At 56.2% G+C, this 14,256-nt stretch overlaps 5 protein-coding genes across 5 annotated transcripts; 1 reads left to right on the top strand and 4 right to left on the bottom strand.

The window, feature by feature from the left end:
- Window positions 1-2,086: 2,086 nt before the first annotated feature.
- N656DRAFT_802932 (uncharacterized protein) lies at window positions 2,087-3,040 on the bottom strand (the record flags this gene model as incomplete). Its single annotated transcript, XM_064818300.1, has 4 exons — window positions 2,087-2,293; window positions 2,368-2,461; window positions 2,529-2,753; window positions 3,030-3,040. The coding sequence occupies 4 exons, from the start codon at window positions 3,038-3,040 to the stop codon at window positions 2,087-2,089; spliced, it is 537 nt and encodes a 178-aa protein (XP_064664737.1).
- Window positions 3,041-3,951: 911 nt separating this feature from the next.
- On the bottom strand, window positions 3,952-4,462 carry N656DRAFT_763945 (uncharacterized protein; the record flags this gene model as incomplete). Its single annotated transcript, XM_064813306.1, has 2 exons — window positions 3,952-4,127; window positions 4,255-4,462. The coding sequence occupies 2 exons, from the start codon at window positions 4,460-4,462 to the stop codon at window positions 3,952-3,954; spliced, it is 384 nt and encodes a 127-aa protein (XP_064664736.1).
- A 628-nt stretch (window positions 4,463-5,090) lies between these two features.
- Window positions 5,091-5,691, bottom strand: N656DRAFT_680316 (uncharacterized protein; the record flags this gene model as incomplete). Its single annotated transcript, XM_064810546.1, has 2 exons — window positions 5,091-5,142; window positions 5,252-5,691. Coding segments are annotated over 2 exons (492 nt in total), but the record flags the coding sequence as incomplete, so codon positions are not given.
- Window positions 5,692-6,638: 947 nt separating this feature from the next.
- On the bottom strand, window positions 6,639-7,852 carry N656DRAFT_680140 (cyclin-domain-containing protein; the record flags this gene model as incomplete). Its single annotated transcript, XM_064810541.1, has 2 exons — window positions 6,639-7,071; window positions 7,155-7,852. Coding segments are annotated over 2 exons (1,131 nt in total), but the record flags the coding sequence as incomplete, so codon positions are not given.
- Window positions 7,853-9,650: 1,798 nt separating this feature from the next.
- On the top strand, window positions 9,651-12,912 carry N656DRAFT_720637 (ARM repeat-containing protein; the record flags this gene model as incomplete). The annotated part of the gene is made up of 3 exons (XM_064812454.1): window positions 9,651-9,951; window positions 10,011-11,776; window positions 11,836-12,912. The coding sequence occupies 3 exons, from the start codon at window positions 9,651-9,653 to the stop codon at window positions 12,910-12,912; spliced, it is 3,144 nt and encodes a 1,047-aa protein (XP_064664733.1).
- Window positions 12,913-14,256: the final 1,344 nt, after the last annotated feature.

Genomic DNA, 14,256 nt, shown 5'->3' with positions numbered 1-14,256 from the left:
TCAAAAGTTTAAAACCGATTTCGAAATTCCGAGCCGACCTTTGAAATCCGAAACCCTAGTGCTGAATGGCCCCGATCATCGATGGTGCTTTGCCTGGAAATGATAACGCGACACGCGCCTCCCACTACTAGTATTCTTTGTTCATGGACCACTCTGCAAGTGAGGTTGCCGCTGCGCTTCCATGGAGACTACAATTCCTAGCTCGCGCATGATTTGGCAGCTCAAATCCGCTCAGAGTTTGTATTACTGAGCTCAATTTGATACCGATATCACGCTGCACAGAAACTCGTCGCCAATCGCCATGTTCTCCATACTCCCAGATCTTACCCCGCGGGACGTATGTTCTTTCTGCCATTCGCTTACTAGCCCAAGCCCCAAGCTTCCAGGCACCTAAAGCGCCTCCGCTAACGCCTGTCCAATTCCCAGTCCCACTCCCTTTGGTACACCTCCTCCCGCAACCCGAGCGTAAGCGGATATCCCTTCGACCACGGCCTCTCCGGGGACAACCCGAACAGCATCCTTTTCAATGCCGGCATCACAGCAGCCACCAACCCAACCGCGAACCCTGCCATCACCAACACCGCCGACAACAACAACAACCACCCCTCCCGCCAGGGCCAGGGTCATGGGTCCTCCTCCGCCAACAACAGGCTGCTGACTCCGGCCCAGCTGGCCGTTAACGCGGTGGAGCGGTCGCCGCTGGGCCGGCTGCGCGCGGACGAGGTGCTGGCCGAGCGCCGGCGCGCTGCCGTCGCTAACCTGGGCTGCGGATGGCTCAAGCCACCTGGGGTAGGCAAGACGCTGCTGCAGCTGCGCGAGGAGCGCCGCGAGGCCGAGGAGCATGCCGAGGCGCTCCGCCGCGAGCGCGTCGCTCAGGAGCTCGCCGAGGCCGAGGCCCAGGCTGCGCTCGCTGCTGCGCAGGCCGGGGTGGCTGGTGCCGATGGTGGTGGTGGTGGGGGTGTTGGTGGGGAGGGGGATATGGTTATGATGGAAGAAGAGGGGGATTTGGACCTCGACTTGGATGTGGATGAGGGGGATGACGGCATGGGTGGTAGGGACTTGGACGAGGATATCCCGGATGCAGACGAGGGCGGGTTTGGGTATGATGGGGCTAGTGATGAGGATGAGGAGGAAGATGAGGAGGAAGAGGAACACGAGGATGGGCAAACTGAGGAGGGGGAGCATAATGATGCCTCGTACCTGGCGGCGCACCGTCGGCGGCGGCTCCAACAGCAGCATGAGCTTGCTGATAGGATGGCGAATATACGCGCCACCGAAGAACGCATGAGGCAGAGGCTGGCGCGTGGTGGGCAGCAGGGAGGTGCCACTAGTGGTGGGGACTTCTATGGCGCCGACGAAGACATTGATGAGGAGGACCAGGCGCATATCCTGGACGAAGATGACCTCGTGGGCGAAGGGCATAGACAAGACGAGGTGGAACCCGGCTCCGACATGGACATGGAGGCCAACCTTGACGATGAGATTCCCGAGGCAGAAGCCAGCGGTGGTTATGAGCACACCGACTCCGAGGCCTCCCTTAGCAGTGATGGTGATGGCGGGCACAACCTCAGCTACCGTCGTAGCTCGCAGATCCTCCATCACCGGAACAGTCTTCGGCGGAGTGGTGGGCCGAGGTCGAGTCTAGATATCAGTGGGTTCTTGTCGAGGGATGGTAGCAGCTTTATGGGCAGCAGCCCGCATGTTGGACGACGGACACAGTAACTGTGCTAAAAGGGGGAGCATAATCGGCTCAACAACGGCATGATACCCGCATTCGTACAAGGCGCTTGGCGTCTAGGAGTTCTACCAAGTTGGTATGCTATTACCGGCTCAGCACGTTCTTGTTGAACGCAGAATTGAGTGAAGCAATAAAACAGGGCTTTAGAATTACAATTTCGTTATCAGGAGTGCTTCGTTCATAACCACATGCGAGTTGTTGATACGCCGTCATGCCCAGCAATTAATATCCCAAACCCATGACGAGATAGTATACTTCCCAAGCTCCAAGCGCCTGTGCCGCCGGTCCATGACGCAAACCGGATCTAAGCAAATGTTATAGCCCTGGTAACAACCCCCACATCCCTCTCTAGAACAGCCAAACATAGACGAAGAGGAAGATCACAGCCAGGAAGAAAGCCAGCCACACCTTCCAGCCGACACCGGTCCGCTCCGCCATGACAAGCATTCGGTTCATGGTCCCGCGGAGACGGAGACGTGTCTGGTCGAAGCCCTCGTTCATCTTTTCGGCTAGAGCCGACGACTCGCGGATTTCATCGCCAATCGCCACGGTCATCTATGCGCGGGTCCGGGTTAGCTCTTTAGCTTATTTTAAACCGCGGGACCATAACGAGGGGCGGGCAAACTCACGTCCTTCAACAGCTTCACCTTGCCCAAAATACCCTCGACTTGCTCATCATTCTGGCTCTCGAGCTCGTTGAGCACCGCGTCGCTGTACTGGCCCCTAATTTTATATCAGCAACCCGTTCCCGGCAAGATCCGCTGTAAGCCGGTAGCTGAGGGATGCGCACTTCCTGTTCGGCGTCGCCGGCCTGTAACCTCCCCTGCTTTCTGACACACCAAGATGGCTGGTGCTGGTGCTGCCGTTGCTCGGCTGGTACCCGCCGTACCCGTACCCGCCGCCTAGTTGCTGCTGCCGACCGGGACTGGCGCTGACCGGCCTGCTTCCCGCGCCGGTGTATCCCTTGAAGAGGTCGCTGCGCGAGTCGCGCTGGTGCAGGGACGAGGCTCCGAACCTGTTTTGGTAGACGGAATGCGAGGTTAGCTTGACGGTCTGTTCAGAGCTTGATGGTGGATTGCGATGTTGAGGAGCGCCATGTGCCAGTAACTCGGGTTCGCGACTGAGAGATGTCGAAGAAAGTGTCGAGCATAGTAGCGCAATGTCAAAGAGGTGTCCTAGTCGAGACGTTGCGCTCCAGGACTCCGGTATGTCGTCGGCATCGCACCCCAGAGCTTGGCCTTCCACAGCGACATCACCATCCACAACGGGTTCAACAATCGCCGAAACTCACCTGGAAGCCATGCTGCCCGGATTTTGTAGAACGTAATGCTATCTTGATAAAAACTCGCTTTCCATGTCCAGTCGAAAAGGCTCGGGCGAAGATAAGAAAACAATACTGATAAAAAGTTTCGTTGTATTTGTGAATGACGAGTACCGAGTGAACAGGGTTCACGATACGTTGCCTTTTGAAAACTTGTTCCTTTGTCCAACCATGTGCAGCCAGGCTTTTGGATCCAAGTGGTCAAAATTGGCTCTCAATAGGCGACTAGATTGGCCAATTGTTGTCTAGACTCTAGCCTGTCAGGGGCTGCGGGGGAACGCGACGCTGGTCGTTTTCATGTGTTTTAGCAATTAGCATGCACCTGGAGGCGATCTGCTACCGAGCGATCAGTGTCCTCTGGCCACGGCGCAACGGTCAAATTCATATGAATGAGTTTCGAGATCTTGGAAAGCCGGCTTGCACATGAAGTACCTATTTTGGGCTGGTCAGGAGCGAGGGGAAACAATTTCAAGTCTCAAGTAGTGTTGATATAAAGACATTTGACCGACGCCAGATTGGACACTGCGGCCAGTGCAAGCAGCGGAGCAACAGGCGCAGAGCAATAAGAGGCCCCAATCGCGAAGCACCTACACAATGGCGCGGATCTGGTAGGATGCGCGTTGCTCGCTAATGTATTTACCATTCTGCAGATATCAACAGAGCGCACCCAGTTTCCATGCGCTGGTTCCCTCCACCTGCAACTCCCATGGCCCTTCCTTCGCAAATCAGCTAACAAGGCAGACAGGCCGCCAAGATGGTCCATCTGCTCAATGCCAGCTAAGCAATGCAAGTCCGAGAGTTGGGGGCCTAGCTCTTTGATTCTGTCGTGATATCATGTCCCATCCCATTGTCATACCAAGCGCGCGTGTCTTATATTCGAGATGCGGCGCGCTTAATCCTCGTCCATCTTCTCATCCTCAGCCACAAAGTCATCGTCCTCATCTTCGTCTTCGTCGTCCTCGGGGGGATTCTCCTCGGCCGCCTTGGCAAAGTCGATCACCTTGCCGCGGGTGCGGCGGCCAATGACGTTGTCAAGGTCGATTTCCTCCATGTTGTCATCATCCGCTGCTCGACGGTTAGGTTCGTGACATCGCAGAGGGGCTCACGGCACGCAATTGACATACCCTCTTCAGCTTCCTGCACGAAGACATTGTTAGCGCCAAGCTACGAATGGCGACGCGACTACAATTGCGACTGCGCGCGTGCACACTTACCTCCTCAGGAAGCTCATCGTCGTCATCATCATCATCGTCATCGTCAACCATCGAAGTATCCTCAACCTGCTCCTCCTCTGTGGCGACAGCCTTGCCCTTGCCCTTGCCCTTAGGATCGGTAGCAAGCGCGTCGCCCGTCTCTGGATTAGCAACGGCCGCGCGCTCGGTAGTTCCGTTCTCCGTGGCCATGTTTGCGATGAGGGCCGGTCGAGGGAGGGTAAGTGTTGTGGGCGATGCAGGCAGAATTTGGAAATGGGTAGGAGCGCTCAAAATTGGAAGTAGTTTGAGATTCGCGGGAAAATGGGCAGATAGAAGAGACGAAAGAGATTTGTTGACAAGGTGAGAGGCCGAGAGGGTGCCCGAAACTCTGACCGTCGCGCTTGTTTCTAGCGTTATGGATTGGAGCCTGTGCTTATTTGTGGGGTTTGCGCAAACTTCCCGCACCAGGTGGATCGCCCGTCGCCACTGGCGACCAGCTGGAAAAGTTATGTACTGTACAATACAGTATCCGTATTGCACTGTACAGTACAATACAGTAGCTAAGGGGTGGCTGCACAACAGACTCCTTGAGGGCCCCAGCCTTGAGAAACAGAAATGCCTCCGTTTTAAATGCATCAAGGGACCCTAGGGCGCAGAAGTATGATATGGGAGGATCAAGAAGAGATGCCATACCGTACGGAGTAGATAACGGACATAACCTCCCAAGCACCTCACCAATCCACATTCACGGAAAAGACCAGGCGGCCGGCGACATCTCGCATTTCGAAACCCCGAGTGACAAGCAGGACCAGTAAATCTATTCTCACTCCTGCCCGCCTCCGCCTCCGGAAAGTAACAGGAAGGCGCCGATAGCAATCGCCCACCAGTACCTGCACCACAACAGTCAGCATCAGTCTCTACCAACCAACCCCCTCCCATCACACACACCCTCTGAGTGTGAGTCATAAAACGTGAGAAGAATAAGAAAGATTCACGTACTTCTGCAAGAAACTCTTCTCCTCCCCTTCCCCGCCAGGACCTCTCCTCTTCCCCTCCAGGCTGAGAATAACGGGCTTGCCCAAGGCGGGCTGGGCGCCCTTGCCCGCGCGCAGAACGACGGCCTGGGGCCCAAAGTCACGCGTCTGGCCCGCGTCGATGCGCACCCCGCGGCACGTCACGCCCAGGATCTTATTAAAGGCACCACCATCTTCTCCCGGCTGCCCGTCGTCGTCGTCGACGGTCAGCACAAAGTGCGGCGCGTAGCCCTTTGCAAAGTTGGACGCCGACACCACCGAGGTGGGCGAGAGCCACTCCCTTGTGGACGAGTTGTAGACGCCTATTCGGAGCGGGGGAGTGGGTGGTTGTTGTTGTGGTCGTGATGTGGAGTCTGAGTTGAAGCCGAGGTCGAGGTCGGGCGCTTCGTACGCGAGGACTTCAGCTGCGTGTGTTTCCGAGTCCTGGGTTTGACGGTTATCTGGGATGGCAATCTCGGCGAGGAGAGCCGGTTGCTCTGCTGCTGCTGCTGCTGCTGTTCCTGGCGGTGGTGTTATGGGCTGGATGTAAATGGCTGCGGTCCAACTGCCATGGTCGGCGTTGACGAAGGCTATACTGCTCGTGGCGGCCAGAAAGGCCGGTATTATAGTTGGGAACTTCATTGTCCGTTGAGAGGTACGCTACCAGGCGCTTAGGCTGTTGTCGCAGAGCTCTCTTGAGGAGCTTGGGAACGGTAAGGAAAGTGGATCAGGCCCAAGATGACCTCTGCCACAGCTAGGTCTTGGCGTGGCTGAATCTCGGATCTTACCCCTGTGATAATTGTGATCTCATTCTCTGGGGGTTGCATCCTCGATACCTCCGTACCCCGCAAAACCTAACGTTTACGTTACGTTCCGTTACACCCCGTTACGAGTGAATCATGAATAGTCAATGGAATCAGTTTGCGGTGCAGTGCATGATCTGCCTCGATCACAATTTGCAGACACTTCATTTGTACGATATCCAAGCGAACCATGCTGTCAACGCATCTCCATCAACATGTGCGGTACCTCCCGTCAGGGTATCTCTGAAGACCTATATACAGATCAAACCCTACCCTAAAACCCAACAGCCTCCGGCCCAACTCACTGATCGGCCTGCTGCGGATGCTGTCCGGTTTCCTCTTCCAGATTGAGAATGCAAAAGAGCGCCCCCCTAACTCCGTCCGTCCCGAGGCCGGGCACCGCCGGTCCCATGCAATCATCCTTTCGCCAGCCTCCGGACTCGTTTATATAGAGAGAATCCGTGTGGTGTCCTGCTACCCGCTCGGCAACGGCTTTTTGCTCGTGCGCGTCGCAACACTCGCTTCGTCACCAATCACAGCCTCTTCATGGGCTTCCTCGACGTCATCAATGTCATCCTCAACGGCGTCACTGTCGTCAATATCCTCGCTTTCTCCAGAACCCTCTTCCGCCTGTAGCGTGTACCCGGGCGTGCGATCGACGAGCCCCTTGTAATAAGCGACAAGCACTTCTGGATTAGGGACGATCTTCCAATCGACCCGGTGCAGAAACTCGAGTTCCAACAATTTGAGCTCTTGAACCTTGACTCCGCCAACTCTTGCATAGGTTGAATTGTTCCAAAAGGCATCCGACAGCCCTTTCGCGGCAACCGTCGCCGCAGTGATAAGGAACCGATGGACGGTAAGCGTATTTATGGTAAAGTCGGGATATAGCGCGCATAAGCGATCGATATAATAAACCATGGATAAGAGGAGCGGAGGCGTGAGCGTGGCGTGCTTTGCTAGTCGGTGAAGATAATCCAGCACTGATATCCCCGGCGCGGTGCTAAAACAGATAGCGGTCAGTGCCCCACAATCGGAAAGAAAACAAGCAAGCGAGTTTGACACAGTAGGTCGGGCAGGTCCTACCGAGAATGGAATCGAGTGAGATGGCCCGATTTAAGGGCAAGAGTGTCATTCGTCTCGATCAGCTCCCCTAGCATATGGGCAATGAGAACAACCATGTCTTCGACGGGGCAGTGCTCGTATCGCTGTGGCAGGATTTTCGGCGCTCTCTCAGGCTTTGCTCGCTTGGAGAGCGTTGGATTGGTTTGCAGCGCATCCAGTGGCGCTGTGTTGGAGCTGCTGCCGGGCCCCTGCGAGTTCCTCCTCTTCGAAGGCGAGAGGGCCTGAGACGTAATGGGCTGCTTTGCGACGACCACCGCGGCCTTTGAGGGCCTCACCGGCGACTGTGTCGCGGCTGGTGGCCGATCACCAAGCAGTGCCATCGACGTAGGGCCCGAAACCGGCGGGGGATCTAGTGGCTCAGATACAGCAGGCGCTTTTCGTGAGAGTAGTGTACCAGTGGCGTAGTCCATAGGCTCCATAGGCGAGTATTGTGTCGCGGCATCGACAGCTACATATCGTTTCGGCCGCGGAACCGAAGTTGAGGCTATTGAGGCGGGGGAAGACGAGGCCGGCTGCCGCAGAGACTTGGCAGCAGCCGGGACCCGGGGAGAAGCTTGTCGCGGCGATGGCGCTGGGGCATAGTGGAAGTTGGCAAGGCTACTTCCAGGAGACGCATTGGCCGATACCGATGGTGTGGGAGCCGGAGACCGTGCCAACATCATCCCAATCTCATTTTCGTCCTGCGAGGCGCAGGTGCAGCGCGGGAGGAGGTTGAGAAGTTGGTGCGGCGGGCCCGATCAATCAATGCTATGGTGGGGCAAACAGGATCGGTCCGCCGCATCTGATCACTTTTCTGTTCGGCTTCCCCACAAAGAACCCTCTTGACTGCCACGGTAGCCCCGAAGCAAGCGCGGTGTCGGCGAAAACGACAGGAAGAACCTCGCAATATCGGAGCGCTATAGCTGGATAGGGTAATGAGTCGACCTCGGGCGGACCTGAGTCTCTTGGTTTTGCGCGCCGGGCCCGCAAAGCGGGATGATGCAAGATTAGATAACCTGGGACCCCGATCGAATCCTTATGTCCTCTCTGCTGGCCGCTGCGCAAATCACTCTCGAAACTCCTTCTTGTGGCGGTCGGTATTGAAAAAGTCGTCGATAAAGACGACTGATTATGTTAGGCATGAGCGGGTGCACAACCCGTGATATTTATCAATGCCCCTTTGCTCTGTGTGCGATGCATTCAGGGCCAACGGAAAGGCCGTGTGGAACAGGCCCAGATTATGCCCAACTTCCTTTCCCTCACCGAGCGGCTGCGTTTTCCGCACGCCTCAGTGGAGTTGTCCAACGAAAACAACCAAACGGATCACGTTGTCATGTGAGGGAGACCGAATAGCGGTGCCGTGATCGCTTAGCGTGGATCTGAAAACCGGAAGAGGAGCTTGGCGAAACGAAACGGCTGTGCATTCCACGAAGCGGTGACAGCAAAAAGGATTGCGATACGCTCCTTATCTATCGACGACCATGTGGCCGTTAGCTGGTGCTTATTGTAGCGAGCTGGCTAATTACTTGGCTTTAATATGGACTGCTATGTATATGTATGGATTCATTGATTTCATTCCACGCCCGTCCGAGCCGTCCTCCAAATAAAGCAGCGTGACAAAGCCCTGTGCTGCTCGATCTTGTGGATCAATTGGAGGGAGGTGTGGCGACTTTGAGAAGCAAGTCCCGAAACCACGGGCCTGGCAACCCCAGCGAAGCATGCTTCCGCTGTGTTCCTCTGCTCCCGGCTGCCCACGTGGACGTTTGCAACTTACGGAAACTGAAATGACTCTTGGTCTTCGAAATCGGATAGGGGGCTGTCTCAGCCAGCCCTTGATCTGGAGTTCTTGCAGACCGTGAGATCGGGGTTCGCATGTTGTGATACCTACATCCAGTGGTGTTCTGTCTTGTAGGCGACTGATGAGCGACAAGCCTGGAGCATTAGTGATGCTCAGTGAAGTCGATAAGATAACCACGTTAAGGCGGCAAGCACTGGCCAATGGCCAGACAGACCCGTTTGTGTAACGTTAACTGCCGGGGTTGGACGCCCCTGTTCCTGTGGTCAATGACCCGCATCCATTAGGAAGTCAACTTTGTCGAAGATGGATGGAAATTTGATATACCGGCGGCGACTTCATCACCTCTCCGATCAGATATCGCCGGAACACCAGCAACACGCAAAGCAACTAATCTGGTATTAACGACGAAACACAGCGACGGCGCCGCAGACCGGAAGTCGCAAAAGCGGGAAGCTACAAACGTCACATCAAGGCCAAACTCCACTCGAGCCTTCACTTGAGCTTTCGACGCGCAGAACGCAGAACGCAGAACGCAGAGCTTCCCCATCATCCCCGTCATCCCCGTCACCAGTCCCCCATTTCGCCTTCTACGTCTGGTACACTTGATACCCGCGAATTCTTTGTACAGCGAGCGGCTGGCCCCGGGCGGTGCGCCGCAGCGTTGAAATATTCCGATCGTTATGGCTCGAATCCAAAGCCCTCCAATTCTCTCGCAGATTAGAGTTGCCAGAAACTACTCGGAGCAGGCTGCCGCGCTTCGTTCCCTGAAGGATGATATAGTCGGCCACGTCCAGCGGAAAGAGAGATGGATTGAGTGTGGAATATTGGAATCGCTCGTCAAGATAGTACAGCTCAACAGCCGATCCCCGCCATCGCCAAGTAGCAAAGAGTCGCGATTGCAGTCAGGGCGATCGGGAGGTCTTGCTGAGGATGAGGTAGTACGGCTGTTGGCGTTGCAGCTACTCGCCAGTTTTGCATATGGTTAGTCTGCCAGGAGTTCGAAGCGCCTAGTTCAGGAGTTGTCAGGCTAATGCGAACAGGCGGTCCCTCGTTTCTCGGCCCTTTTCACGCCACTGGAGCGGTTCCCGTGATCCTGTCCAATATCTCTCCGCTGGATAACCCTGCCCAGATTGTGCTGACAGCCCTACGCGCCCTAAGGAACATCACCGACTCCACACGCCTTGCGCCCTCATGGGTGGATGACATCAACAGTCTCTCCGAAACCGTGTTCGCACCTCACTCCATCGACGCCTTTCGCTCCATCCTTACTCAGGAGTCTACAGACCCCGTGGTACAAGAACAAAAATGCCTAGTCGCGACCCTGATCAGCCGGCTCTGCAAGAGTCAGCATCTTCAAAATGCCCTAGCTGACGGCGGCATCCTGGATGCGCTGGCCACCATGTTGGCCAGCTTTGTGGTCGCGAGAGGGGAAGTGGTTCCGGGGGCAGAACTTCTCGGCCAAAGCGACGGCATGGCCGACTTGATACCAGCCCCTGCGCCCCGCGGTGCTGACTTGGGTCTGGTTCTCGAGGCGATATCCGCCATCATCGCCGACTCTCGTTTCCGCTGCTGTTTGTTGCTTTATTCCCCGGCTTTGATGGCCGTTTTTCCCTCGGCAGAGTTCACCCCCCCGGCTACGGAGTCAAGAGCTGCTTGGAACGCGCTGGAGATGAGCGGCCTCGGCAACATTCGAATCAAGAATCCCGGTGCACTGGATTATCTGCTGCCGGTCGTGCCAGTTTCTCAAACTAGAATCCTTTCCAGCCACTCCGCACAATTCCCGCCTTTGGGGTTCTCCATGTCCCGTGAGAATTTGGTCGCGGCTGGGCGATCATCTACTTTTCGATTTACGGGTTGGGACGCTTCGACTGAGGATTTGGACGGTGATGACCCAGAGAGCCCCTTGATTCCATGGCTCATCCACCTCATCCGGTCGACGCATGGACTGGAGCGAGTCATGGCTGCCTCAGTACTAGCTTCGCTGTTCAAGGCTCGTTTTACGAGTCCGGAGCGAGAGCAGGCACTCGCGGTTCTAGTGATCCCGCTGCTTTGCCAGCTGATGAAGGAGCATGACAAGGAAATCCCTAGCGCCGCCCTGCAGGCCGCCTACGTCGGACCCGAGGTTGCTTTGGATTGGGCTATCATGGAACGAACACCTGAGGTCTTGGCTCGGTTAGTCCACGACAGCGAGCCTCTGCAGCAGGCTGCGCATGAATGCGGTGCAATCAAGATCGCCGCGAAGCTCTTGAAGACCGCTTTCGAACCACAGTCGGTGCAATCCCCTCCGAGGCCGTGGTCTCCCAACCCCGACAGGGGCAGCGACGCTTCCGATGGCTTAGCTACGTGCCGGATTGGGCCTCCAGGACAGGTTCCAGCGTATGCACACAAAATTAGAATGAGGGAAAGCGCATTGAAGCTCATTGCAGCATTGGCTACCCTCAGGGAAGAATACCGAATGGAGCTTGCTGATGAAGATGTGGTACCCTACATAGTGGAAGCGCTCTCTCCATCGCCAGGGAAACCGAAGAACGCCAAGGAGAAACCAGCCCCTGAGAAGGGCTCTGAAGACGTAGATATGCCCAGCGGAACCTCACCATATGGACACAATCCAAATACTGTTATCATCGCAGCGTGTTATGCTGTCAGGGCGCTGGCGAGATCAATCAGGATTGTGCGGACGGTTCTCGGCGACAACAACGTTGGGATACCGATCAGCAAGCTGCTGAGACATCCAGATGCCGGCGTTCAGATTGCTTCCTCGGCCGTTGTCATCAACTTGGTAACCACGTTAAGCCCCATGTATGAGGTGCGTAGCTCTCTATCACAGATCTACAAGTCGAACAAGATGTACTAATTATAGTTTAGTCTTTGGTGGAAGCGGGCATAGTCAAAACGCTCTGCAAGCTCGCGCACTCGCTAAATCCTGGATTGAGGCTCAATTCGCTCTGGGCACTCAAGCATCTGCTGCTTGGTGCGCCCAGCAACTTGAGGAAGCAGTGCCTTGAAGAGCTCGAGCCAGGTTGGCTAGTGCAACTCATAAGCGATGACGCGTCCGAGGACGAGTCACTGCACACGCGGCTACGGCCCGAGCGGCGGGCTCCCCCAGACGCTGATGACGACGAGGATATGGAGGGCGACAACTACGAAGACGACAACGGCCGGGCCTGGGTCTGGCCGGCCATGAGCCGCTTCGCCACGGCCAGCTCAATGCCGCTGCGGGCGCCGTCGTCGCGGATGCAGCAGGCGGGGTTCAAGCTCGCGGCGCTCCGCGACTCGGAGCTCAACCCGGCGCGCAAAGCCCGCAACGACAGCCTTGCCATCCAGGAACAGGGCCTCGGTTTCATACGCAATTTCATTTTCCTCTCTTCGGAGCCCGAAAGCCAAACGGAGCTGATCGACTACCTCTTCACCGAGATCGGGCAGGACCGGCTGTTTGGCATACTAGCGGACAAGCTCAAGGTGCGCGTGGTGGGCGCGTTTGGGCGGCGGCACCGGCGCGGCAACCGCCACTCGCCGTCGTTGTCGTTGTCATCGTCGGCGTCGTCGTCGATGCGCGGCGTAGGCGTAGGTGTAGGCGATACGGTCGTGCTCTACCCGCAGGCGCGCATCATCGAGAATCTGACATACATCCTGGTGCACATCGCGGCGAGCATCCCGCGGCACCGCCACCTGGTGATTGCGCAAACGGAGCTGCTCAAGCTGCTGGGCGGCCACTTCAACAGCAAGGACGACCACGTCCGCCGCGCCCTGTGCCACCTATTTATGAACCTGTCGTGCCTCGACAGCGATGGCGACAGGCTCCCTTGCTCGCAGCGCGTCTTGGAGCTGGAGCGCCTCGGGTTCAAGGCCAAGCTCGAAAGCCTCGAGCAGGGCGACGCGCTGCTCGATATCCGCGAGCGCGCGAAGGCGGCCGTCTCTCAGATGAAGGCGCCTACTGCGTGAGGGTTCACACTTGATGGTTTGCTGATCGGGAAGGGTCTACGGTAGTGCTGACAAGCAGCGGGAAACTACGGTATGGTGCTGCGGGAGAGCGCCTCTTTTAGGCCACATGACCCCTTTTTTCTCCCCGGCGCATGGCGTTTCATGTATGGATGTCTGTATGTACTCTGCACCACCATCCCCCGCACGGACTTGCTGGATTTGATTTGGTTGGTCAGGGGAATTGGTTGCAGCTGGCTGGCGTCTTATGGAGGGTACGGCTCTGTATTGCACCTAGCATACGACTAGGGATACGGAGGATGAATTTGTCTTTGGAGGGGAACGAAGCGGCTGGGGCTGTCCCTTCGTCGGTCCATCTCGGGCAACGACACGGCAAGAACACGCGAGTGGACGGTACGCGCAGGTTAGAAGAGGCCCAGGAAAGCAACCTCGAGGCAACCATGTACAGCAGGCTGGCTATCTACGGCTAGCTCGGGGTCTCGGAGAGGTTGGGTGAGGGGAGGTGAGGCATATGCGGGGTGCGCAAGTCACGGGTTCATTGACCGATGTGCGAGGGCTGAAAAAGGTTGAGCCCCTTTTCGTACAAACAGTAACTAGCGGTCAAGCAAAAACTTCCGTGATCTTCAGCACGACTCACCTTATGGTTGTTTTTTGGCTTATACTGATGGGTGGCTGGCAGAGAACTGTCTGAGAGATGCTTGTCTGGCTTACAAACGGCCTAGCCAATGGGCGAGCTTGGAGCTCCCCCTTCCTCAAGCTCAGCTACATCACTGGGCGGAAGGAGTGGTGGCGTGATACATATCAGAGAATGCGAGAAGTGCCCCTTCCTTCGCCTCTGCTCGGGATCGGCGTTGTTCGGAGCACGAGCGGAAGTGCAGCGGGATTGCAGCGGCGGCTGCCGGTATAGTGTACTACACTTTCGGTATTCAGGATTTGTTGGTGATTAGCGCGGTTTCGGGCGGGAGTTGCAGGTCAACGTTCGTTCATTGGGGACGAAATATATCGAGCATGTCATATTGCTTGCCCTCTCTATGTGGTGTAACTTTGCCAACACGTAGATTTGAACAACCAATCTACGGGGAGCTACATCCACACTCCGGTCGAGTCTGGATGTGTAAGTGCAAAAGCTGGGTCCCCACTGTTTAACTCGTTGCTCGTTGAGGATAGGCTACCCTGATGGTAAATTAATCATCACCGGGCATCAATCACCAATGCCATCATCATCATGTGCTTCTTTCCTTGCAGGACAGGCTGCATACCACCCCGCTCCACCGAACCTTCCGGTAGCTTGGCCTCGCTAACAGCTTAGCTCGAGACATGGTGATGTGATGTCTGCATTAAACGTAT

This window comes from Canariomyces notabilis, assembly GCF_033297395.1.
Source record: "Canariomyces notabilis strain CBS 508.74 unplaced genomic scaffold N656scaffold_49, whole genome shotgun sequence".
NCBI classification, from domain to species: Eukaryota; Fungi; Ascomycota; class Sordariomycetes; order Sordariales; family Chaetomiaceae; genus Canariomyces; species Canariomyces notabilis.
This window is presented reverse-complemented; position numbering and strand designations above follow the sequence as displayed.